Source organism: Amblyomma mixtum, chromosome 6 (assembly GCF_055824585.1).
Source record: "Amblyomma mixtum isolate Tamu chromosome 6, ASM5582458v1, whole genome shotgun sequence".
NCBI classification, from domain to species: Eukaryota; Metazoa; Arthropoda; class Arachnida; order Ixodida; family Ixodidae; genus Amblyomma; species Amblyomma mixtum.
In genome coordinates this window covers 157,575,995-157,601,881 of record NC_143017.1, presented here as the reverse complement: position 1 = coordinate 157,601,881, position 25,887 = coordinate 157,575,995, and the positions used below count along the sequence as shown (strand labels likewise).

Sequence of the window (25,887 nt, the reverse complement as noted above, 5' to 3'; positions counted from 1 at the left end):
CGTGAGCAGCTTCGGCACGAATTTCGCCTCAACTCTCTCCATGGCCAAATCTTCGGTGATAATGGAATGTGCGGAAAAATTGCTCATGTCCACCTCTTCCTCAATTTCTCGGATAGCCACGCGACGGTCCCGCATCACCACAGCGTTCAGTTCGGCAATGACCTGGTCATTTCGGCATGTTGATGGCCGACCGGAGTGTGGCTCGCTCTCCATCGATGAGCGGCCATCTTTAAATCAATTGTACCACTGCTTAATATGTGTGCTACTCATAGCATCTTCACCGAAAGCCGTCTGAATATTCCGAATGGTTTCCACTTGGCTATCGCCAAGTTTCTGGCAAAATTTGAGGTTGTAGCGCTGCTCCTCTCGCTCCGCCATTTTCCTTGGAACAAAAAACCGACGAGAGCACTGCGCACCGCCTCACTCAAATGATGCTTCCTAGCGACTGACGCTATCGGCAGGCGGTAAAAAATTCGTGCATGCGCACGAAGGCTCAAGGTCACGTGATGCAAGCGCGCTTGTTTCATATCCATCAGGTGTTCGCAAAAAAAAAATAAAATAAAGTCGGATACTTTTCTAACAGACCTCGTATATGCAAACTTCAACTTGTTCTCAGTATACATTAAGTAGACGGCTTTGCCATATTTTAAGCCTAATTTCAGAGAGTGGCCGTTGTCTTTAATTAGGTAATATAGGGAAGTACAATGTCTGCTGAAGCGCTGACGTTGAGCACTGAAATTATCACAGGTTACATGGGTCTTGTTGCGCGGGCGGCTATTGGACTATGTTACGTCGCTCATATCAGCTTGTTTTATCGTTTGCGCAGCACTACGATGATTTTCTAGAGCTGATGATAAACGCTCGAATGACAAATTCCACGTCACTTCATACAAATGGAACAAAGGATTGCCGGACTGAAAAAGTGGATGACAAAGAACAAAGATCTCGGAACAAGAGTGAGTGCTAATTATATTTGACTTGTTTATTGGATGAAGAGAAAGGAAAAGTCTGGAGTAGAGTTAGTTTTACATCCAGAAAGCCTAGAGATATAAACAAGAGGAAAAAAAAAGAACGCCCGTATTGCGATCACGTTACGTAACTTGATCGAAATGCACAGGTGTGTGTTCATTTCAGGGACAAGCACATGTGACAGACGACTGAATGAGCAGAATCGCAACGCGCGACACTGCCGTTCGCGAACACGCTGATGACATCAGTGCCAGGCTGTGATGATGCTAATCAAGGACATTTACAGTGTGTAATTGATCAGTTAATTAATTTAAAGAATTGAAAAAAAAACAGAAAATTGCGTTTAAGGGTGTCAAACTGCTCAGGATAGAAAGCCTGCGTCATGCCCTAAAGGCAAAACTTAAGTGTCCTCTCCAATTTTGAAATTCATATTGAGTAGCACAGCCCATTAGATGTCCGAATAATTGGGGGCCTTCTTACCATCAATCAGCCACTACTTGCTTTGCTTGAACGGAAGCTTTGCTACGCTCCCCACAGCTCTCACATCCGAGGAAGCACTGGCGCAGTGCGCGATCTACTTGTTCGCTGTCCAAGACAACGTGGCGAGCTTCGCTGCCCTCGTGAGCTACTTGCTGGCTGTGCACCCCCGTGTGCAGGAAAGGCTGAGGAAGGAAGTTGACGAGTGCATCGCAAAACACGTAAGCAGATGGTTGTCGCCTTTTGAGTGGCTGTCTTCGTCAGTGGTCTTCGGAATCGTATAAATATCTCGGCATCACATTTTCTAACAAACTTAATTGGTCAGCGCACATAACAAACATAACAAACGAAGCCAATCGCACTCTTGGCTTCCTCCGTAGGAACTTGCGACTCGCTTCTGCTTCAATTAAAACATTAACATACCTCACATTTGTCCGGCCGAAGTTAGAGTACGCATGCTCAGTCTGGGACCCTCATCAATCTAACCTTTCAAACACCCTCGAATCAGTTCAGAATCGCGCAGCTAGATTTATTTTTTCGGACTACTCGTATCACACCAGCGTCACTGCACTTAAATCTGAGGCTAATCTTACTAATCTCGAGTCCAGACGTTGCATCTTTCGGCTCTGCCTCTTTCATAAATTTTATCACAGCCAACTTGATGTTTCAGCTATCCTGCCAGCTCATCGCTTATCAAGCCGTACCAACCATCCCAAAACAGTCTACCCTCCCCCAGCACAGACTACAGCTCATCTTCGCTCATTCTTCGTGCAAACTGCTCGAGACTGGAACGGCCTGCCATTCGACTCCGTGCACCACTCCGATCCACTGCACTTCAAGGCTGCCATCCAATCTTCCATTAGTGACAAATTCAGCCCATCCCTCATGTAATACCCCATTCCTGGGGCATTTGAGGTATTGATAATCAATCAATCAATCAATCAATAACATGCGCCAAGGAGTGAGTTCAGGGATAGAAGCTGCGTTGATATTGTGTTTTTGTTAGTTGTTTATTGACGGCTATTTGAACTGCTTGAGTACAGTTTTCCAGCCCACGTGAGCGGTGGATTTTTTTTTTCTTTTCAAATTAGCCAAATCAATGGTTAGAAAAATCGAGAAAAAAGCACAAACTTTTTGAAGGTGCTATTTTTGGCACCTTGTTCTGTATACTTCTGAGCAACATCTTCATCTGTTTCTCTATATTGCGCTACTGATCATTCGGTAAAAAGCAAACAGAGATATCTAGGTGCACCATTCCTGGACAAAGCTTCGTTTGGATAGTATATAAACCTATAAGCGCTCTTTGGGTAGCGGAATTACGCGCGAACAGAATCTACTCCGGGCGTCAAAAGTTTACGAAGCGCGCTAGTTGAAAAAAAAAAAGAAAGAAAGTAAATATTGTGTACGCCAGTAGATGAACCCTGAAATGAAAGCCTGCAGCGGGGACCCTGCAGCGCCCCTGCCATTCTCAGGCTACTTGCCTTGATACACGAAAATGGCATTTTTTGGCGACACGTGTCAACACCTTCTAGAGAATTCTCTAGAGGGTGTTGCGCGTGCGCCCCGTCAACTTTTGATGACGAGTGTGCTACCAAAACTTTTTCGTTCCCCTCTTATCACCGTGGTTTGCACGCCAGCAGTGGGATGGTCTCAGACTTCCGCGATTTCTGTAAATAAATGCGAGGTCTAGACAAGCACTCCTGAATATGCGCACCTCAAAAACGCTAACCCAGACATGTCTCAAATGAGAGCGCCGATGCAATGCGTTACGTGTAAAAAGAAAGAACAGCACAGGGCGTTACCCGTGGTAAGTGTGCTCTTGGAAACGTGAAATTAAATGCAACGTTAAATTAATGTTACATTAAATTGTTTTTAGTTTAGTGACTAAGTTGAACATGGTACTGCAACTTAAGAGCGATTGTGAAATATGCTGTTTTGAATAAAATGAAGCCTTTGTTCTACAGGGACCGGAACCAAGTCTTGATGTGATATTTGGATTGAAGTACTTGCAGTGCGTAATTTCTGAAGCCATACGGTTGTATCCTTCAACTAATAGGTTGGTGCGGACCTTTGATTCGTTCAGCGAAAGCCTCACACTTTCGCAATTTTGTTCTTTGAAATACTCGCAAGCCGAATTACGTGTCAGTGGTTGAGTGATAATGAGCGATAGCTTTATCCCTTATGGGTGTTCAGGATAATGTGCGTTAGTATTGCGCATGTATTCGCCCCTGGATGCTTTTGGTAATGCCTATCGAAAGCGGGCGGTGTGGGTGAGGGAACAAACGCGGGTTAATGACATCTTAGTTGAAATCAAGAGGAAGAAGTGGGCTTGGGCAGGGCATGTAATGCGAAGGCATGATAACCGCTGGTCCTTAAGGGTAACGGAGTTGATTCCAAGAGAAAGCAAACGTAGCAGGGGACGGCAGAAAGTTAGGTGGGCGGATGAGATTGAGAAGTTTGCGGGGATACAGTGGCGGCAACTGACAAAGGACAGGGTTAATTGGAGAGACATGGGAGAGGCCTTTGCCCTGCAGTGGGTGTAGTCAGGCTGATGATGATGATGATGATGATGATTCAAGTATTGCTATCGTTCCTGTAGGACGGTGTACGATGTGCGACTACGTTGCGACACCAACCCAGCCAAGATTGCGCTGAGACCATGACACGTCTGAGTACCACAGTTCTAAGAAATAAATTTGAGGCTCATAATCAAGTTCTTATAAAACAATATTAAGTAAATGACATAATCTTACGCAACATGGACAATCAGCGGAAGCGTGTGTTTAAATTCAAGAGATTCGTCAGTGTGCAAGCTCAAGTTGAAGCTGCTTTGTATTATCGGCGCGGCCAGCCAGTTGTCACCGGCGAACAGTGTTCGGCAGCGCACGGGTGGCCCCTTACTGCAGTTAAAGAGAAATAGCGAGCGTTATAGCATCTGTATCCCTTACAGTTTTTCAACGTGCACTGAAATTATAATAATAATAATAGTTTATTTTTCCTCTTTTACAAAGGAAAGGAGCAGCCACGAAAAAGCTGCTTCAGAGAGCAGCTTGACGGGGTGACTGCCCCCTTTCTGACGGCATTTGGCAGCGCAGGATAAATGAACTGACTGAATTTTTACATCAATAAATCAAAATTGAAAGAAATTTGAGTTAAAAAGCACAAAAAGAAAAATCAGAGTACATCATGTACATAGCACTAAATGAGGACATGGACAAACTGTTCACAAAAACATTTGACGGAATTGTTTCAGGGAAACAACTGTAAAATCTTTCCGACTATTGCGTGAGTGCTGATTGAGTAAAACAGGAAGCCTATAACGAAGCATCTGCTTGCCGTAGTTTGTGCGACAGCCAGTGATATGCCAACGTTCTGGATTTCGGATGTTATGTGTATTGATGTGTTGTTGAAGCACCGCTAGTAATGTTAGCGTGTCGTCCTTCTTGGTGATGCCTAGTCTATAAAGTAGGGAAAGTCTGTAGTTATACAAAGATGTCATTTTAACAATTTTTAGTTGCTCAAATAATGGCCCTGTGTGTGCGGTGAAAGGAGCTTTAGAAATTAGTCTGATTGCTCTTTTTTGCAGCAGTAATAACTTAGTGATATTTTCTCCAGTTGTGGTTGCCCACACTAGTGAGCAATAGTTTAAAATAGAGGAAAAAAGTGCATTGTATAGGAGAATATTAATCGAGAGAGGAAATACTGAAAGATGTCGACGTATGGAACCTATAGTGCGTGAGAGCTTTGTGGCTAAGTATTCTACATGGGCATCCCATGACATATTGTCTGAAAAATAGACGCCTAACGTTTTGACAGATTTGCTAACTTCTATTTGACTGTCGTTGAGTATGAGTGGGGATAACTCGAATAATCTGTTTTTGGGGTGGAAGAGTACAGCTTTTGTTTTATTTACATTAAGTTTTAAACTGTTCTTAGATGCCCATTGATCAATTTTGCCTAAGGTCGTGTTAGCACGGCTCGATAGATCAATACCTGAATGACCAGAGAAAAACAGACTGGTATCGTCGGCGTAAATAATGTATTTTGCAGATGGATCTATGCTGACAATATCATTCAGAGCTCATTTCTCGGGCGTTCTCTATGGAGCACAGCAGTGTCATAACCGGACAGGAAAGTGAATACTGCCTGTGCAGGCCGTCTGTTATTTTTGGCCCGAAGGCACTGACAAAGTCTAACAAACCAGAACGCAAACAAAGGCACCTCGCGCCTACCAGGGACATATTCAAAGGGGGGGGGGGGGAGGGGGGAAGCGATCAGAACCCCTCCTTTCCCCCCTCCCTCCTAGCTTTCTGTTAGCAGCGGTTTTGCTGTGCTTGAGTTGCCCAGTCACCACCACCCGAAAAAAAAAAACAAAAAAAAAAGATTGGCCAACTCTCAAATAGCCTGATGTGGTGAACTGCGTAAACAGATTGCTCTTTAAGACTAATATGCTTTTTTATTTGATTCTTTCCCATTTGATGATTTTCTCTTTGTCCGCATTCCACTGCCTGAAAGTTGCGCCAATAGACTTCGATTTTCTCTGGCTGCCTTTTGTGTCTTAATGATTTTATGCTTTACATTTGCTGCATTCACACTTCTCTTAACATTTGAGGCCCACTAACGACATTTTTGTGCTTTTGCATTCGTTGTATTATACACATTTCGCCTTACTTATTGCGCCGCGTTGGATCAGTCGATGATGCGCGCTCGTTGACATGATGCGCTGACGCGGGCCCGCTTGTGGGTGTCGCTGCGCCCTGCCTATCATCGAGGCACCCTACGCCTATCCGCTCTACCCCTAGGTTTCCCCCTAGCTGGAGGGCGGTTCTCGCGCTTGGCTCGCGGCAAGCATCGGAGGCTTCATTCGGCTGCCGCGCAGAGACACACGCCGGTATTTCCCTTCAATGGCACTTACACTTCTTAGGCAGTAAAAAAAATATTTGCTATGTGTGTGGCTCCTACACACTAATACCACCGCTCAGGCGACCACAGTAGAGATAAAAAAGCGGAAAGATAGGGAGGTTGTTCGCAATACTAGTTGACAGGGTGAATGAGCGCTTTAGGCATTAGGAGAATAAGGAGTTTACTCAACGAAGTCTCCTTGTTACAATAGTATACTGCCTCACGCACAGGATCGAACGCTGCACTCAGGAAGATTACCTCCTAGGCGACACCAAAATTCGCATTCCTAAAGGGTGCATTGTGGCAATACCGGTCTACGCCATGCACCGGGATCCGCAAAACTTCCCTGATCCAGAACTGTTCGATCCCGACAGGTGAGTCTGTCCATTGAAAAGAATCGAACTGTTTGCTTCATAGGGAATCTGACTGTTGACTTTTTGGTGACGCTATTGCGGCTTTGCCACGCTTGCTGCAGCTAAGCTCGAATAGCAGAGGTAAAACGAAACAAAAGTAAATCGCAAGCGTCTCCTACCTTCTATGTCGCACGTGAGTCACTGCAGACCCTTTCGATACTCTAACGCCAAAGAAAGGACAGAAGACCACACTATCCTGACTACCAAGATTCGGAGGGCTAACCTGCGCTCCAGAACAGATGACGCGCATAGACTACGATGTGCAGAATCTGCATTGGAAACCTTAGGCCTGCAGAGATAATGTGCTGCAGCATCAGTCGTATAACTTCGTAAACAGTGTAATGGCGGCGCTACGATCCATGAATCTTGCCTCCAAGAAAAGCCTAGAGTACAACTCGCATAAAGCCGTCCGCAAAGCCAAGCGTGGGAGATCGAAACGACAACAGAAGCGGAACATGCAAGCAACGGTTTACTCACATTTGCGAGAGTAACAAGTCGGACTGTTTGCCATTCCAGACCGACATTAATATGGAGACCTCTAGCCATAGGGGGCATATGGCGCATGCTTGCTTTGCACTAGACGCCGTGATAAATAATAATGACAAGTATCGATTACCAGCTGGGCATACAGGGCACAGGAAGTCGTTAATGACTTCAGCCGGCTAAACTACGTTGTTCTGCTAAGCGCCTTGAAGCCGTATGAAATTTCGGATCAAGAGGAGAATGTTACTTGAACAGGGCGAAACGGAGATTCCCTACTTGACAAATTGATTTAGCATCCATCACAAAGAGCTGAACGGGATTTCTTAGTTCATCCCGAAGCTTAAATGAAGAAATTTAATGCTATGGGATAGCGTGTTTACGCAATATGCCCATTATAGCAGTCAACGCCCATTATGTATAACCGTCACCACAGGGCTCAATGGCTAGAAGGTTCTGGGCGGGAATCCACGGTTCGCCACTGAGTTCATAAGGGCTCATGCGTTAAAGCAGCCGGCGTAACGGTACTGTACGAGCAAAGTGCAATATGTTCTAGAGGACCGTGTACTGTGCGATGTCAGTGCACGTGAAAGAACCCCAGGTCGTCGAAATTTCCGGAGCCCTTCACTACGGCGTCCCTCATAGCGTGAGTCACTATGGGACGTTAAAGACTAATAAATCAACAAACCGATATTTACATCACATGAAACACTGCAGAGATTGCATGAAGCAGCTTACGTTTTTGTGCGTTCGTTGTGCAGGTTCAGTGAAGAGAACGCTGCTACCATCAGACCATACACATACCTTCCCTTCGGGGCAGGGCCGCGAAACTGCATCGGATCACACTTCGCCCTTAAAGCTTTGAAGATATGCCTCTTGCACGCAGTGCATCATGTGGAGTTTGTTCGAGTGCCAGAGACACAGGTACGGTGATAATGCATGATAATATTCTTATCCTGTCACATATTGCCCTCGTATCGCTCATGAAATAACCCGATCATCTTCAAAAATAAACTGACGAGAAAAGTGAGCAAAAATGGCTTTACGCTGAACAAAATTGTTGCAATCCCTTGAACATCAATTACCAGAATTGGTGTTTTCATGCGCGATTCGGTTTAACCGGTCAGACCGAAGTAATATTTCTCCTAATACGGTGAACGTGAGAATTACAACGCTTTTTTTTTTAAATTTTTCTTTCACCTACACCATAAATTGTAGAAGCATTGTTTATTACGCGACTACAGATATCGCCTCCAAATGGCAACGTGCTTGTTATTCACTTTACTTTTTTTGCGTGTTATAGCTTTGACCGGCAAAGCAGTTCGGTATAGTGTTTGCCTCTGAACAAAGAGTCGAAGCTGTTTTTTAGCCGCGTCTTCCGGTTGCATGGGCTGTCGAGCTCGATACAGCAGCGCTTCAAGGAACAGTGACAGTATTTTTCTATCCTTGTGATTGGGAAAATAGTGCCACTGTTCCTTGGAAACAAGCCGGTCTCACGTGAGGAGGATCACAGTGGTCACCACCAGTAAATATATGTAATGGTGAGGTGCATCCACTCCGACCATAACAGCACATTATCTTATTCTGTAAAATTCTTTATTCTGTTGAGAAAAGGTAGCGCCATGCCATGCATGCCCTGGTGACCTGTGACCAAGAAATTGTTGCGAACCGTTTGGCATCCACTCTTCATGAGCCTTAAGAATCACGCCTGGTTGGGTTCCTCTTTTTAAATGCTATTTTAAAATCTTGTTGTCGTCTGACTGGCGCTCCTTCATCAGTGTCTTGCGAGCGGGAACTACAGAGCGTATAACACGCGCACACCACCACTGAAACACCTTGGCTAAACATGCGGTTTCTCCCCTCGCTTCTTTGTTCCAGGTCCCACTAGAGATCGTCAAAGGCTATGGCGTGATGAACTACAAGAGCGTGACAGCTGGGATTCGCTGCAGACAAAAACGAATGCCGTAAAGCCTACAGAACTTTAAACACAACGTAAAGCCTATACAACCGCAGCGGTGCGTGGATGCATCAGCGAGCTACAAAACCGACAAAAATCACTGAGATCGATTATCGCAGTGCTTATTTACGTCTAGTACTTATCTGCCCTAGTTCGTGGTACTTATTAAAACTATAGAATTTCCGAAAATGTACCGTCAGGCTCAGTATTGTCGCTGTGGTGGATAACAACAGCGAAGGTGAAGGCGCAATTGAACACACGACACATCGACATTTGCGATAAGTCTTAGACCTCCTATTGAAGACAAATGAAGCAACTCCCCCCCCCCTTCCCCCTGAAAAAGAAAGAAATAAAAGCTTGAAAAACGTTTAAGCTGCGCCTTAATAGTGAAACGCGATAACGTTCCCTTGTGGTCGAGCACCCGTCGATGTAGATGGCACATCAGAATTGTGGAGACTCAGAAGAAAGCCCCGCGCTAGTAGACGTTACCGGCTCCATTACGCAGGTGTGCCACGCTCTGTGTAGGTTCACCTTTCCTTCGAGTCTACTCTGTTACATTAAGAAACCGATGCTTATATGCCCTCCGCCTGGCACACTCTTCCCACATCAGTTTCTTCTTGATATCAGCCAAGATATTCTTGAATCGGGTTATTTCCTTGATCTAATCTGCTCTTTTCTGTCTTATTAACGTTGTTGTGTCATTCACAGCTGGCTGCCTCGTCCGCAATATAGGCTTGGACAAGCATGGACCAGGCAGCTAGAAGGGCTTTACAACGCAAATGCTTACTTCTGGTGAAACGTAAAACGTCGCGACGACGTCGATGGAGGCTGCAAGCTCACGCTGCATGGATAGCAGCGCGATTCCTTGTGTATACTTCATTTTTTTTTATGAATATCATTAATTTGGGAGGTTTTTCAGGCATTCTGTAGTCGCTTAAAAAAATCTAGTCAGTGCGATTTCTCCCTGGGGAGAAGTGAAACTGTGGCATCTTTACTTAGCTGTGAAATTTGGCAAGAAAAAATCAAACAAGTGTGAACAAACTGCACAAAAGCAGGACATTTATACTCGATGTGATCTGTCATTCCCATCACTCGGAGCAAGCCTTCTCGTAGATGGCAACCTTATGAATGTTGACGTACTGGGCTTGGCTCCCACCTGGCACGACGAATGAGAAACCGATCTGGAGTAGAAAAAGTGCGTAAGAAAGGAAAACATATTTAAGTATTCTATCTTTAAAATATGAATTTAAAATATGAATGGTCAATGTAATGAAGGGCCTCTAGAATTTCGCCTTCATCAAAATTCAGCCGCCGCCGCGGCCGGGATCGAACCCGGCCGCGGCGGCGGCTGAATTTTGATGAAGGCGAAATTCTAGAGGCCCGTGTACTGTGCGATGTCAGTGCACGCTAAACAGTCCCAGGGGGTCGAAATTTCCGAAGCCGTTCACTACGGTGTCGCTTTGGGACGTTAAACTCCAATATACCACTACCAATAGCAGAAATGCATTTGTTGTTCCTAATACGTTATTTCAGCGGTTAAGAAATGCGCGCCTGACCATGAATATATTTTTTCAGCTGTAACAACAACTTCACTACCGCTTGTCTTCCCCTCCCCAAACTTCACAGCTATTAGGTATGTGGTTCTCCCAAAGAATTTCGTTGTGAGGAGAGCCTGTCATGCATATACATTTCTTATGAAGGAAGCCATTGGTTTCAAACGTGAACAGCAGCACAATCCCGAGGCAACATTACAAAAAAGTTAGTCAGGATTGAACTCCATTTAAACCGATGTGTGACGTGCGAGAGCACGGTGATGTAAATGGTGGCGCCTCAAGCGACACCATAGCAACGAGATGACGCAAATCTCAAAACCGTGAAATACTTTTTACGTGTGGTCTGGGACAAATTCTCGAAATGACTCGGGCCAAATTTGGAGGTCAGCATCATATCGGGCACGCTCAAATATGGTTAGACATCGGTTTTGGTTCAAATCGGCCGAGGCAAAATTCTGGAACTGGCCCGGGCCAGATTCTTGCCGCTTGGTGTCACAGTTGCTATGGCAACGAGCGATGAAGAAACAAAGCACACAGATAAGATATATGCAGGCTTGACACTGTCGTCACAGTTTCTACTGCAAGAGCGATGCACGAGAAATAAGCGCAAGCAAGATTTTTGCAAGGCTCTGACGGTCGTATGAGTGCTTCCTCACTAAAAGCCTCGATAAACGTGAGCTCATTTGCGGTCACTTATCTGCCCCATTTTTGTGCTCATATTCCCAATGCCTGGCGCTGAATTACCAATTGGCTCATGTTCCTACTGTTTTTGCATACTGGAGACATTCTACAGCAAATTCTTTGCTTTTTGGTGGAACCGGGGCTCACCTGTACGGGGACATTGTAGTTGAGGGTGACACGCATGATCACGACATTTGTTGAGCCTCCAGACAGGTTGATGGTCCTCTGGCGCTCCGGCCTGTTGACCGGCGTCACGATCATGTTGAAGAGGCCGCGGTCTGGCTGTCCGGCCACGTTGGGACCCTTGCTGTACTCAACCTCCACACAGAGCGGGCCGCTGGCCGATCGGACGGGCTGCTCCAAGGTCAACTCCGCGCTCTGGCCAGACTGCAGCACAGATTCGACGACGCCCCCTGCGCGGGGTTTGAGACGAAAGCACGTCGAAGCTCGGCTGTACAAGGCGAATACCACCCGTACGGAAGCAAGTCCTTCCACTCTTTGGCTTCAATAGATGAAGGACCAGCACCATGTTCGCTGCTGGACTGTTTATGATAGGTCTGACACTTCAAAACTTTAAGGGAGTAGAAGAGCGGATTTAGTACGTGTTCGGAAATTTGGAACGCTGGGGATGCCATACAAGTTACACGTAAGGTCAATAAGCAAACTCAGGAGCCTTAGAAGTTTGGAGAAGGAATAACACCCTTTTACCCTTTTATTGGTCCTCTCAAAAGAGAGGTAAAAAAACATAAAAGAAAGAGAGAGGATGCGTGGACCAGCAGTGCTTTGCCAGGCATAACACCAGTAAACGTTTTGGTTTCACAGAAGATTTTTAAATTTTTGCACAATATAGATTCAGGATTTTAAAATGAATAAAAACAATACCTCGCCCGCACCTATGAATTTTCACAAGACAAATGGGTGCTTTTTACTAACGCCTTTTGCTCTTAATTTTTGCTCTCACGACAGAGACTGAACAGATATTTTTCCTGTTAGCTATAGTACGTGCACCGCCTCTAACGGTTTGAATGATCGAGTGGATGGGCTGTAATGACAAGTTTCGCTCCACCGCCGACACTCGACGCTCCCTGCTTGGAACCTTTTCTAGTTCTTTGGCGGAAGCTCACACATAGCTTTGAAGTACGCCGCATAGTCTGTTATAGCGATCAAAGTTTTACGCTCTAACAGACGTGCTTCTGCACACTGTATAAGTTTGCGCTCCGGAAACCACCTCAGGCAGAACTGTTCCGAAAGACATCAAAGTTCGGAGGACATTTACTTAAAAAGGCGCCGCAACAGGCAAAACTCTTAGGAAGTGGAAAATAAAATCGGGAACAACAACGGGTCGGTGTCCTACAAGTAGACGCAAGCAGTAACTCTCTAGGATAAGGGTAAGGGCTAGTCTGGGGATCCATGACTTTCAATTCCATCTCCTTTCCATGTTCTTTCAATTTATTTTTGTTTTGTACTGTTCATGGATGCACCTACATAATACTTTTACGTAATATTATACTTTTGTGCTAAGGATGTGCTATTTGGTGTTTTTATCGTGTTTAAATTGTCCTGATTTTAAAGTACATACATTTGTTACCTTATTTTTTGTTTGCATTCCACCGCTATAATCACTGACGCCTTGCACAGAGGGCACATTCCTCGTCAAGCCTTCCCTTGGCTTTTTGAGTGTGCCCATCAATAGCACAATGTTGAAATAAAGATTTATCGATTGAATGAAGTACAATAACGCACAATTAAAAAAATACGGCACACAGTAAGCAGAGAGAAGCGCACCGGATTTCGCCAGCCGTTCCGTGGTCAGGCGGCACTCTCACCAAATAGTTAAGGAACTTGTGGGGGGCGACGGAGATATGTAGTCGTTATAATAACTATGTTAGCTTGTCTTCAGTTTCCGTGACTAGAGCAAAGTTGAAGCTTTGTGATGATGTCATGCAACAAGTGCTGTCGTTTGCTTTTTGTTTAGCTTTCCCGAAATCATCAAAGAAGTCATAGTTGTTTCGCATAAATTTAAGTGGGGAGAAGCGCTAGTGAGGATTGTCGCTGTTTCTTTTTTTTTTTGATGTTGCGATGTTGTGCGGAAGAACGGAAAGTTGGGATAGTTAGACAGAAGTGTCTATTTTAAGTGGCGTCTTGTTTTTGTCTTCTTTTATGTTCCCGTACTTTTAAAGCTGAACTCACTTAAAACGATTTCCTCTGTAGTGCTTTAGGCATAGAAACTCAGGTTTTAGCAAAATCTCGCTGAAAGGCAGGCGGGCAGGCTCACTCGAAAAGAAGTTTTTGGTTGTGAAGCCATCGGCGGGTTCACTTCGGTAGCGGCAGAAGCGAGATGTGGCTCTGTTGAACAAGCAAGACAAGACCAGGTCGTCTTCGTCCAAAGTGGGGCTCGGGCCGTCGCCTGTGGTTCCTGCAAGAAGAAGTGTGTGATTTTTACCCCTTTTTCGAAACTCGGTCCTAGAGTACGAACAAGAAACCAGTCTGCGTCAGTATATGACCAATCATATTCGTGTTAAAATTCAACGTTCAACTAATGAGGTACTAGAAGATTGGAAGGCCGAAGAATAAAATTATTAAAAATATGCAGCCAATATGGCTGAAAAAAAAAACGGTAAAGGCGTTAAGAAAATCTTACTGTTAACAGAAGCCCTTTCAAAATGATGTCAATATCTAGACTCAGCTTCAAGGAGATAACTTGAACGTTATTTTGAGGGGCGATTTCGAGATCTTAAAATGCCTAGAGTCATTTAGGACCAATAATGGAAATGGAATGTCAGTGCTGTTGTATTGTATTCTTAACGTCCTCTTTGTTACACTGTTCAACATTTCGTATTCGAGCAAGCTCACTGAGATGCCGTTATATTAAAATTATAATTTGTTCATTTCTTTTTTGCGTGACGTTCCCCCTCCCCCTCCCCCCCCCCCCCCTTCTGTAATGCTTACATGGGCATTTAGGGCGAATAAATGAATGTATTGCCACGCATTGCCTCGATATTATTCTATCGACTATACCTTCATAAGGTAGTGCAAGTGTTCACATATGGACATGCTTCCTTCAGTATTTTGCAGCAAGGTTAATTTCAGGCCTTCACACATTAACTGAATATTAAATAATATAACTTTTCATAGCCATTCTCTATAAGTGAAGGTTCTATGCTCTTTGATGTCTCCCACTCGAGAAAATGTAGCCCCAGAAATGTATCTGCCTCTCGTCCTTTCATTTTAGTCATTCACAATGATGCGCACGTGTATTTAACCACTTACTGCACAAGCCTTCGTATGGGCTGGCGATACCGTATCTTCGGCATGAACTTCCACAGCAGGTTCCCTCCGGGCAGTCCGAACAGGGGCGCCCAACCTTGTAGACATCCTCTCCTCTCATATTACCACTTGAAAAACAAAACGAAAACGAAAAATCTCTCTTTTTTTTTCGGAAAGTGACCACGACAGTTTTCAAGAGGCGTTTGGGTTAGCGGCAGTAATTTAAGAGAGAAACTTTGAATTAGCATTACGAAATTATGACGTTTAAAAATGCCAGCATACTTATATTTTTCACTGTGCAGTTCTTGAAGGGCGCACGACCGCCGGCAAGAACCGTCAAGGATTATTTTACTATTAATTATTAAGAAAAACAGGCATATTCAGAAATTCTGGATACAGTGAAATACCACTTGAACAGATATTTGTCACCTGAACAAATTTTTCAGTAAAGCGAGCTTCAGAGAAATCCCCCCCCCCCCCCCCCCCCGAGCTCATATTCTCTCTAGTGGAAACGTATTTCGTTGTGCAGTTTAAAGCGACAACGAATTTAATTTTCGGGAAAATAGTGGCCCCGAAACTCATTTTCGACACTGAAACTTTGGCCACTGCAATATTGACACTGTGCAGCTCGCGAAATTTCGCGGAACTTCGCATCTGCTTTAGACTGAAGTGACTACGCAGCTGGCTTGCAGTTTTAGCAGTAGCTTAACAATATTCCAGCACACTGGCCTCACTGTCATAATCGAGAAGAAGTTCATGAAGAATCCGTTTCTGATTTAAACGTAATGATACTTTTAGTCAAATGTTTAGGGGAATCCCCAAGGTGGAGTAGATTTGTAATAAGGAGTAATTACTCATTTACATCCACCCGAGAGCAGCCTTACGGCAACAAAGGAAAGCTCTACAGCTTTCTCAGAAACTTCGTAGTTAAAGAAAAATTCGTCCTGGTCCGTGGTTCAAAACCGGGACCACCGCTTCACCGGAGCAGTCGCTCTACCAATTGAGCTAACCGGGACGGCAAGCTTATGGTAGGGCGAGATCGAATTGATCAATAACTCGAAGTGGGAACAGTGTTGGTCAAATGTTTAGGGGAATCCCCTAAAACATTTGGAGGATTCCCCTAAAAAAATTGGGGGATTCCCCTAAACAATGATACTCCACCTTGGGGGATTCCCCTAAACATTTGACCAAAACTGTTCCCACTACGAGTTATTGATCAATTCGCTCTCGCCCTACCATAAGCTTGCCGTTCCGGTTAGCTCAATTGGTAGAGTGACTGCTTCGGTGAAGCGGTGGTCCCGGGTTTGAACCCCGGACCAGGACGAATTTTTCTTTAATTACGAAGTTTCTGAGAAAGCTGTATAGCTTTCCTTTGTTGCCGTAAGGCTGCGCTCGGGTGGATGTCAATGAGTAATTACTCCTTATTACAATGATACTTTTAGTAAAGAGGCCGCTAATCTGTCTACAGAATTGAAAGCCTGCCAATAGACATTTGTATCATAAGTTGCTTATAAAACATAAACGAACACGCGCACTTTATACTGGCGATAATATAGAGCAGAAAATTATCGCAAGAAATGTAACCAAGCAAATGTTTGCCAGATGTAACCAAGCTTATTTATAAGCAGTATAATGGAGCACATGTTCTCTGCACGGTAAGAAGAACCCTCATGCGCACAGTTCAGGAAGTTTCGATTTTTAGGGGCTCTGTAAAAGCTACACTGTACGACTGAAAAGCGAGCCCCACTGCTTGATAAATTCTGGCAGAGGCGGCGCATACTAAGTGTGAAGAGTTTTTCAATTTGTTAAAAAATGCCTTAAGGAACCATTTGAATGCTTAAATTTTACTTTGGTTCATGGAAATGAGTGGATGTGTGGTTAAATTAATTCAGTGAACTTTATCTTGAGCGAAAATTTCGCTGCAGTGAGATTTCACTCCAGCAACATCTTCGACTCGTTGATGTGTTTCATCGAGCTTGATCTCGGAGTCTGGTGAAACAAACATTGAACTGTATACGGTTGATGAACGGCCGGAAAAAAAAAGAGAAAGCGATGGGCCCCAAGATTCATCACAGTTCAGGCCTATAAAACTTGCGCGCATGCAGTCTTATGACTTTAAGAGTTCTAACTGAGTTTCGACTGGAGGTAGCTATTGCGTTGTTTGCTGCTTTAGAGTGCTAACGTAATGGTTTGATAAACCTCAAGTAGTAGCGCCAACAGACGTGTTTGGTATTTGTAAAGCAACAATAAGTGCAGGAACAGCCGGGAATTCTGCTCCGGAAATTCAAAAGTGAAGTTGAGACCTTGTCCACACTACTTGAAGACCTATAAAATATCAAGAACGCCTTGAGTGAAACGATCAAAAGTAGCAAACACTGAATTATCATCTACCTAGCAGCAAATTTTTTTTTGTCACACCGTTCAGATTTGCTTCAATGTTTCTACTTATTTGGCTGAGAAAAATATCCGAAAGAACAGGTGCGTCATGGCAACAAACACAAATGACCACTTTGCAGGTATAAAGGTTGACTTCCAATAAAACAAGAGTAGCATGAGCGCCACAATATTAAAAAGCTCATTTCATCACTAAAATAAAAAAAAATGCCTGCCTTCACGCTTTGCATGAACTCATCATGAGGAATGACATAAAATATATTTTCCACGTTTTTTCCTGAAAGTCCGACACTCGATCTGTTCCCTGCCTATAGAAATTGAACCACTTTGTAGGAATTCGGGATGAGGAATAAGTCTTCAATTTTTGAAGCCAACAGACAATTCAACAACAAACCAGAAACATATTGCCATGGCTCAGCTTAATATACAGTCGCTCGTAAAGGTAGGTCTAGGTGAACCGCTTTCGTGTTCTTTCACGAAGGAACAGGTGCTCGTTCTAAAGATCAGCAGCTGTCGGATCAGCACCTCAACGCTCTGCAGCTGGGGTCGAAATAGGCCTCCAGCCACCCTTGTACACCTTCGAGTAGCCCGCTCTGGCATGGTCAGCGTCCGATCGGGCCGGAATGATGTGCATGTTTGTTGAGTGGAGGAGTGCGTTGACGTCGCCGCTTATACAAGTAGCCTTGACCGACCTAGACTGCTCTAACCAGAAGTCTGGCTGATTTCTTGACGTCCTCAGAAATGAGTGCGCTCATTTCTGACAAGAAGGCCCTTTGTCAAGCTGCCTGAGGATGTTTTTCAGAAATTCCCGCCAAAGCACTGAAACGAATTTTTAGCAGCTTCTGTTAAAACGGCTAGCAGCGTGCGATATCTCTTCTCAGTGAAATGAATCTGGATACTGTGGCGGTGGCGTTTAAGAACGCGAAAGCAGTTCATCTAGATACACCTGCAAGGACGCAAGCGCAAAGGCTCTCTCACCCAGGGCCGTAGGCACATGTGTAAAGCTTTTCGTAACGGAGAGCAGAACGCTGCGATGGGTACTTCACGTAACCGCATCCCACTCTCCACGTTGTTGCCCATGCGAGCTGCATAAGCAAAGAGAACATATGACGTCAAGTGGAGTGGCGCGCTATAGAAGAGAGAAAGTGGTCGTGCATTTTTGCTTCCAAATAACGAGCAAGTAGATGTGCTAGTGACAGGAGCTGCTGAAAGCCAAGCTTTAGTCGCAAATTTTCGCATCGCACCGTCTTGACATTTACTGTGTCGTTTTTCTTACTATCCTGCGGCAACCAAAAATTTTTGTCGCCGTCTTCTTTCCATGAGGACTAAATTTAGAGGCCAGATGTGATTGTTAGGGATTACATGAGCATAGTAGAAAATATAAGATTTTTCTCTGCCAATTACCCAAGTGTGGCGGCAATTCAATGATTTCCAATGTTCTCAATTTTACAGTACAAGCTGTTTCCTTTTCGTTTTTTTTTTGCAAGACATAGAGGTTTCACAAAAAGTACTTGTAGGACGTAAACATATGGAACCTCTGCTGCTAAGCTGTTTGGGTAGGCAGACAATGTCTACGAGGGCGACTTTCACAATATACGAAAAATGATCTAAAACTCATTAAGAAGTCTTCAATTAGCAAGAGCTTAAGCACTTCTCATATTGAATTTGAATTTAATTTTCCAGAACAACTGGAAGGATTTTCAGGCAAAAAGCTGCTTTCGCAGCTTGACTGGGCCCGGAAAACCGTTAGATACAGTGACTTAGACATTTAAGGGGATTGAAATAAACATAAGCAAGATACAACAAAAGGAGAGCAAAAGTACACACTATAGAATACAAACAATGAAATACACTTACAATGAAATATACATACATTAAAGCAGAACACACACATCAAGTTGTACTAAATGATCAAAAATTTTAGAGCATAGTCACCTAGAGAATCAGAAATACAGAATGAGTGCAAAAAACAAAACAAAAGAAACATCACATATCAACAAAATACCGTCGCAATTTTTTGAATTTGAAATCTGTGGTATGTTTATATTTGTCAAGTACATGCGGAAGATTGTGTTGCAGTGTTTGTAGTTTATAATTAGTCCTAAAATGAGGAACAAACCAAGTATCCGTGCTGCGGCTATTAGCTGAGGTATGTATAATTTTTAAGGACGCTGTTTCTGCAATGAAGGCCTTGTAAGAACTATTAGAAAAATAAAACAAACGTAACATCCGGAAGTCGTACATGTGGTCAATGCTGATGATGTGATACAATGGAAAGAGAATGTTTGTTGGGGATAAGTAGTGTACATTTGCGATGTGACGAAGGGCTTTCTTTTGGAGGCGCAGAATCATCGCGATATTTGTTTTCGTAGTGGTTGCCCATATTAAACTGCAATAATTAATATGAGAATCGAAGAGTGCATAATAAATTTGTCGCTTAACCTTTGAGGGTAGCAGCGTGCGGCATCGTGACAGTGCTCCTGTTGTCGCAGCGAGCTTTTTACAGATGTTATAAACCTGCGTATCCCAGCTACGATTAGCTGAGAAAACTACTCCCAGAATTTTATGCTCATGCACAATTTCAATCTCCTTATCAGCATATCTAATTGCGTGTTGAATTTCAAGTGGTTTATTTTTTTCCCGGAAGATAATTGCTTTTGTTTTTGCTGCATTAATATTTATCTTGTTGCGCTGCGACCACAGCAAGAGCTTGTCAAGCACATCATTGCATTTTAATACTAATTTGGGTACACTTTGGCCAGAAAATAACACTGTGCTGTCATCTGCATATATTATGAACTTCGCCGTTTGGTCCAGTGTAACAATATCATTTATATATAAATTAAATAATAAAGGCCCCAAAACACTTCCTTGTGGTACGCCATGAGTAACTGTTAAAAAGTTTGACTTGATTGTGAAGTTTGATTGTGAAGATGACATCCCAATAATTTACGATTAGTGCATTGTGAAATTCTTCGAAGCGAACAACGATTTTCTGGGTTTTTTTCTCTATAAGACGATTTGTAAACCCGACCCATCGCGTATTCAAAAGTATATACAGTATGACCTACAAGGTACGACAACGATGGTGTAGTTGTAATGTAGTCACTACGCAGAAGATTCTGGGCTCGAATACTGGCACTGCCATAAACCCACCGGTTACTGTAATACGCAGATGTGTTCCATGATTGGGTTGCCGGATTTTACAGTCAAGGCTCTATAAGAGACCTCATATGCCCTAACAGAAAACTCGAAAATGTTATCAAAGTCATCAAAGTGAGTGCTCTAAATAGCACAATATCCAAAGCCTGAGCATTTAGGGTTTGCTATCGGACCATAATCGCCTTGAACTGTTCAATATAAACATGCGTATCAAATCCGGTAATTAAAATGTATTAATCTTAATATCGTAGGTGAGTGGAATTGTTAGTACTATTGCGCCTAAGGAAAGGCAACCTGGTCAAACAAGTGAGGTGCAAGAGATGAATACTGCGTTGCGGCTGTGGCATTCATATAATTAAGATTAGTTCTTTTCTGAATTCAATGCAGTGGGTTCATTCAAAACATCATTTTAGAGTTTGCTTTTGTATTATTTCGTCATTATAAAGCCTTCATTGGCAGGCTTTTGCATACGAAGCACCTTAGCTCAGCACCTTGCTGACTCTATGTGGGACATCACTTCGAGAAAAAGTGCGGATATATTAACTCCTCACCTGGGTGAAGCTTTCGGCGCCACGAGCTGTCCTGATTGGTGCATTCAGCCCGGTATCGGGAAGCCTGCTGGACTCCTCGAACATGTGGCCGATGCACCCTTCCCAGTCGCGGTTGTTGTCCTCGTTATCCGTGCGAATCAAGCAGCCGGTGCGCCCGACTATTGGGAACTTCTCTTCATTCGAGCCGAGAAGTAAAAAAGAAAAAGAACGGAAACGTTTTAAAGTGTTCCGGTTTTTTATCTTGTCGGAAAAAAGACGCTTCCGGTAGTGCCGTGTTTTCTTTCGGAAGGAGCATCAAAGAACCCTTAAAAATTTTTTAGACAATCTATAGACTGTCTATAGACTCTCTATAGACAAATCCTAGAGAACAGTTTATAGGCAATACAAATGCTACAGACAATCTATAGATTTATGGCCATACACTTTTAGTAGACTTTTGTCTATAGACAGTCTATAGACTATAAACAGACAGAAATATTTATAGGAAGGCGATACAGTCTATAAGAAGTCTGTAGAGTGTCTGTAGTCTATAGACAGTCTATAGACTATAAATAGACAGAAATATCTATAGGAAGGCAATACAGTCTATAAGGGTCTGTAGAGTGTCTATAGACCATTTTTATAAGGGAAGGCCCCATCGGCTTTGGATGCAGCCTACAAATTCTTGTGCGATCGCACATATTTAACAGGGGCGGACATAAACTCAATGGGAGCCACTGTAAGGTTTTATGCAGTCCGTGTAACTCCGGATGACACGGATAATATTGAAGCCGGAACCGAGACATTAGCCTACTGGTCGGAAAAGATGCAGTTTTTAGCAACAATCACGAGATTTGGAAAGGGTTTTGGTTTGAAAGTACCGCGCGCATGTATAGGTGTTTTTTATACCCTTGTGTCTGCACCTACACAAAAGCTCTTCCCTGGAACGCAGGCGCTGGGATTCTCTCTTCTTAACTTGGCAGCACGCCAATGTTTTGCGTTGGGAAAGTGTTAAATGAGTCTTCATTACCTTCTTGGCGTAAACATGCAAAAAGATTGCGTGTCAGACTCCTTGCAGACGCTCTAAAGCGATTGCTGGATATCTAGCGCGTTTCTGATTACTTTTTCTTTCGAGGTTACCGACTTATGATTAAATTTATCGCTTCTAACCTAACACGCCCGCTGATTGCTTTGAAGCTCTACGTAGCGTCGTCCTCGACTTTAATCATCCTTTCTAAATATATCATCGCCACCTTGGGTGAAAACCTCATGCTACAGTGAATATTCTAGTTCACTGTAGTCATGCCAAGCAACTAGGCGCACCCAAATACTCCACTTGCCGAGCTTACGCTCTCTTTACGAGAAGCGTTATTGTGCACTTTCAAGTTTCATTAACTGAGGAAGTGAAGTATCCATTATAACGTGTGCAAGATAAAAATCGTCGATAACGTACCGATTCTCATACACGATGAGCAAGAAGGTTGGTTAGCGCAAAGATTGGCATGTGCTTGAGCCACCCTTGCGAGGTCGTCGTCCCATTCCTGAAAGAAGTTTAACGTTTATTGAGTAAATGGCTTCTTTGGGCGACATTTGGCTATCATTAAAACATGGATAGAATCTCTATGTTTTCTACAGAAAACGGTACTGGAAATAAAATTTGCTCCTTATTTTGATTATGATGTTTTGGACAATAATTTGGTCACAGGCAGAGTCTTGTTACGGGCATGAAACGGAGTAGCTAAAGCTAAAAGCAAATTTATTTGAGTTGTTCAGAAGTACTCTATCTCTTAGTTATACAAGCAGCAGTATTAAGACGGAAATGACTGAACAGCGCTACCAGACGGGACGGAACAGAACATAGACACATGCGCTGACTAGAAAACAAATGATTTATTGCGACAGAGAAAGTACCAATAAGTAAAAAAAATCCTTTATATTGATGCCTTCCCTGTCGCTATAAATCACTTGGTTTCTAGAGAGCGCATGTGGCTGTGTTCTATACCGTCCCGTTTGTTCGCGCTGTTCAGTCACTTCAATCAACATGCACCAACCAGCCCGAGTAAGCCCTCGTATTAAGAAAGGTCGCTATTACGAATCTTGCGGTTATGTTCTAGCGAAAACATCTTCGTACTGTCGCGCTGTCTCCAGCATTTCGGGCCAGTTTCCACAGCGTGACAGCGTTCACTAGCGGATACTCCCGAATCAACGGTGCAACATTTCTTCATGTCGCCACCTGATTGCCGCATCAACCGTTTGTTCCTTTAAAGGAAATCTTGAGGATACTGAAGTTTGCCTGCATCGATAAGGTACCACGTTCTAATTACGAAGAGCTCACCCTCACCGAGCTTTTAAAAGCTAGAGAAGACCAAAGAACGAAACACAAGTGTCACCACCAGCGGCCGATTTAGCAACTAAACCGCGTGCGTCGACATCCAATTTTGGGAGCGGATATCAGAGGCGGGGCTAGATCACTCTTCCCTTCACAACGAGGGTAACGAAGTCCTTTTCGTTGCAGACGTCACGAGTTTGAACCAAGTAGCGGGGAAACTTCTAAACTGAAATTTCTCAGCTATAAATGCGTCTTTTGCTGTCGCACCACGGTCAACACAGCCACGAAAAGCCAGAGAATCAATTTTTGCTGAAAGCAATTACTAGAAGGAGATGTCCTCAGCGTCTCTTCAACGAACTACGTAAAGTGAAGTGAACGAGAAAGGGCAAGGAGAAGACTACTGACTCATCAATGTCCACAATCCAGGCTTGATTTTAAAGCCTTCCTTATTTTTTTTTTCATTAGAAATCTATATGTAACACATGGCGTACCAATTTATGGGAATAATAATAAGACAATGTTAAATGATGCTAGAATCAGTGCGAAGTTAACAAATAAGGCATGTAAACATATTGAAGCGGGTAGACGACGACACCAATGAGCGATGGAACGAGTGGGAGGAGACGAAGACGACAACGAAGTTCTGTGTTCTCGGTGCCGCTCCCAGCTGTTCTTTTCTATCTGTAAATATCTGTAAATATATTCTTTCCCACAACAGCATCATGAATTGGAGCTTATTGGAGCTAAGTACACCACATCTTAATGTAATTGGCGGCAGTGTTTTTTGCTCCATTCTTTACGTAGGGCAGCACTGAGTTACAAAATGGAAGGACGCATGAAGGAAGTGATGAAAGCACAGCACATGGAGAAGAGACAAGGTAAGATCCAAGAGCAAATGATCTATGAGGCTGATGTCAAGCAACAGGCGCATTCGAGGAAGCAACGGAAATGACGGTATGTGGTAGTGAACATATTTCTATTGACGAGAAGTGTGATGATGCGGTGTGCAACGAACTGAGCACCCGGATCACTACTACTCGCACCATCGAACTCTACGCTCACCAGTTCCATCATGTTGGCGGCAGGGGGTAACCTTGTAGTGTTGCCGATAGCGATTTGGTTTCGGTACCGGTTGTGAGCGGCCAGGATTTTGTCCTTGTCAGAGTCTTCGATTCCGGTTGCGATGGGTTGACATGTGCTCGTGTGCTGCCGACACATCACGTGGTCTTGGTTGTAGCGCAGGTAGATGCTCTCGCATTCGCCGTCGTTGTGACCGCCGCTAGTCGCTATTCGGCCCTCGGCTGCTGGCGCATTCAGTGCAAGCATGATGATAAAGAGGACGCACCTGGCTAGGCGTGTCTTTAGCCTAACTTGCCTCAACGTCATTGCTTGTGCTGCAAAAGGAAAATAATAACCACCCCAATAACGTTTTCTGCCTATTTCCCTACAGTACCTTTAAGATGCTTTCTTATAGCGCCAGTCAGTTCTTTTTGCCTCTTTTAGTCGACGCATGACTACATAATGACAGAAGGCACAGCTGTCTCTGAGTCGGGGGAGCAACAACTCTTTTAAAGCACATTTCAACAGTAAGAACAAATTAATGTGTGCAAAAATCAGGCAAAGTTTACGAGTTATACTAATGCCAATTGTTTCTTACTCAGAGCATGACTGAGGGAGAGTTTTTTAATGGGAAAGTTAACATGTCTGGGCTCAGCTACCGTACTCTATCGTGTTACCCTGAAAGGGAAAAGGGGGAAATAGGAAAAAAGGCCTTTCGGAGCGGTGATCACACAACACAAAGGAAAAGATAAATATAGGTTATTGAGTACACACCTCATAAACCCACTTTTGGCCATTTCCTTATGAGGTGAATGAGTTGCAAGGCTGCTCTAAAAGTTCGAGTATTTCTAGCGAAGTACAAGAGAAAACTTTTCGAGTCTCACGTAGTGACATCTTTTGTATCTTCCATACATCGCTATTGCGTGCCATTGCCAGTTTTTTTTTTTTCAGCGTAGCAACGAAATAAAAAAATTCGCATGCAAGGTAGATTTAATGAATGCGCAGGTTTTCATTTTCCCCGCGGGCCGCTGTCTCGCAATATATTCCACACGCAATGTCGCACTTACCCTGAAACGCAGCTTCCGGGGATTTAGCAGCCTGGCATACACTCCACGAGCTCTCCGTCCCGCTTGTCTCCAGGCTAGCCTCAACTTTCTGTCTGAGGAGAAATCCTCACGCAAGCTTCTAAGAGGATGGATGCAATCCCACACCCCAAGGCCAAGAAGCATCTCGTATCGGCACTGATTGCAAGCTCTAGAACCGGTGTCAGTGATTACATGGTTTCGCTCCACAGTTTTTCGCCTAAGCCTCTGTTGATAAGGACAAGCAGGGAACTGCCAAGGATAGACAGTGATAGTGCTACAATTTTAGCTCGGCGACCAACGCTTCTGCTGGAACGCACTAAGCAAAATGTGTAGTACGTACGAAATTTAGTGAAATCATTTCTTTGGCTGGCGAATTTCCCTCATTTTCACTAGAGCTATCAGTTTTGGTCTTGGTTAATTGCAGTCTCTGTTTATATTAAACGATCAATAAGAATCGTGCTAGCAAAGTTAAACTAAGCAAGCATATATATGTACCGTAACACTGATTAAGCTGGCGGACTCTCGAGTTTTACGGGTCACTGTTGTTTCAAAACAGCCGAGGACGTTCTCATCAATCGCAGACCTTATGTCGCAACGTTTAGTAATAAAAGCCATGAAGGGATTAGCCC

General features: G+C 43.8%; 2 protein-coding genes across 5 annotated transcripts in view; one reads left to right on the top strand and one right to left on the bottom strand.

Annotated features, from left to right (window-relative positions):
- LOC149340927 (cytochrome P450 3A41-like) overlaps positions 1-9,984 on the top strand; it is a 79,573-nt gene extending 69,589 nt beyond the window's left edge. For 3 of the 4 annotated variants that reach the window (XM_089549875.1, XM_089549873.1, XM_089549872.1), the window contains 6 exons: positions 827-956; positions 1,507-1,667; positions 3,411-3,502; positions 6,579-6,722; positions 8,003-8,165; positions 9,120-9,984. In XM_089549875.1, the coding sequence (XP_089406001.1) occupies positions 827-956; positions 1,507-1,667; positions 3,411-3,502; positions 6,579-6,722; positions 8,003-8,165; positions 9,120-9,209 (780 nt within the window). In that variant the 3' untranslated portion in view covers positions 9,210-9,984. The remainder of the gene's footprint in view (positions 1-826; positions 957-1,506; positions 1,668-3,410; positions 3,503-6,578; positions 6,723-8,002; positions 8,166-9,119) is intronic. The other variant, XM_089549874.1, reaches the window with a different exon arrangement.
- A 245-nt stretch (positions 9,985-10,229) lies between these two features.
- On the bottom strand, positions 10,230-25,319 carry LOC149340926 (cysteine-rich venom protein AnHyalC-like). The gene is made up of 9 exons (XM_089549877.1): positions 25,241-25,319; positions 24,177-24,508; positions 22,239-22,326; positions 20,807-20,979; positions 18,072-18,178; positions 14,703-14,827; positions 13,708-13,848; positions 11,580-11,845; positions 10,230-10,379 (listed from the first exon to the last, which is right to left on the bottom strand). The coding sequence occupies exons 2-9, from the start codon at positions 24,498-24,500 to the stop codon at positions 10,287-10,289; spliced, it is 1,317 nt and encodes a 438-aa protein (XP_089406003.1). The 5' UTR covers positions 24,501-24,508; positions 25,241-25,319; the 3' UTR covers positions 10,230-10,286.
- Between the last annotated feature and the right edge of the window lie 568 nt (positions 25,320-25,887).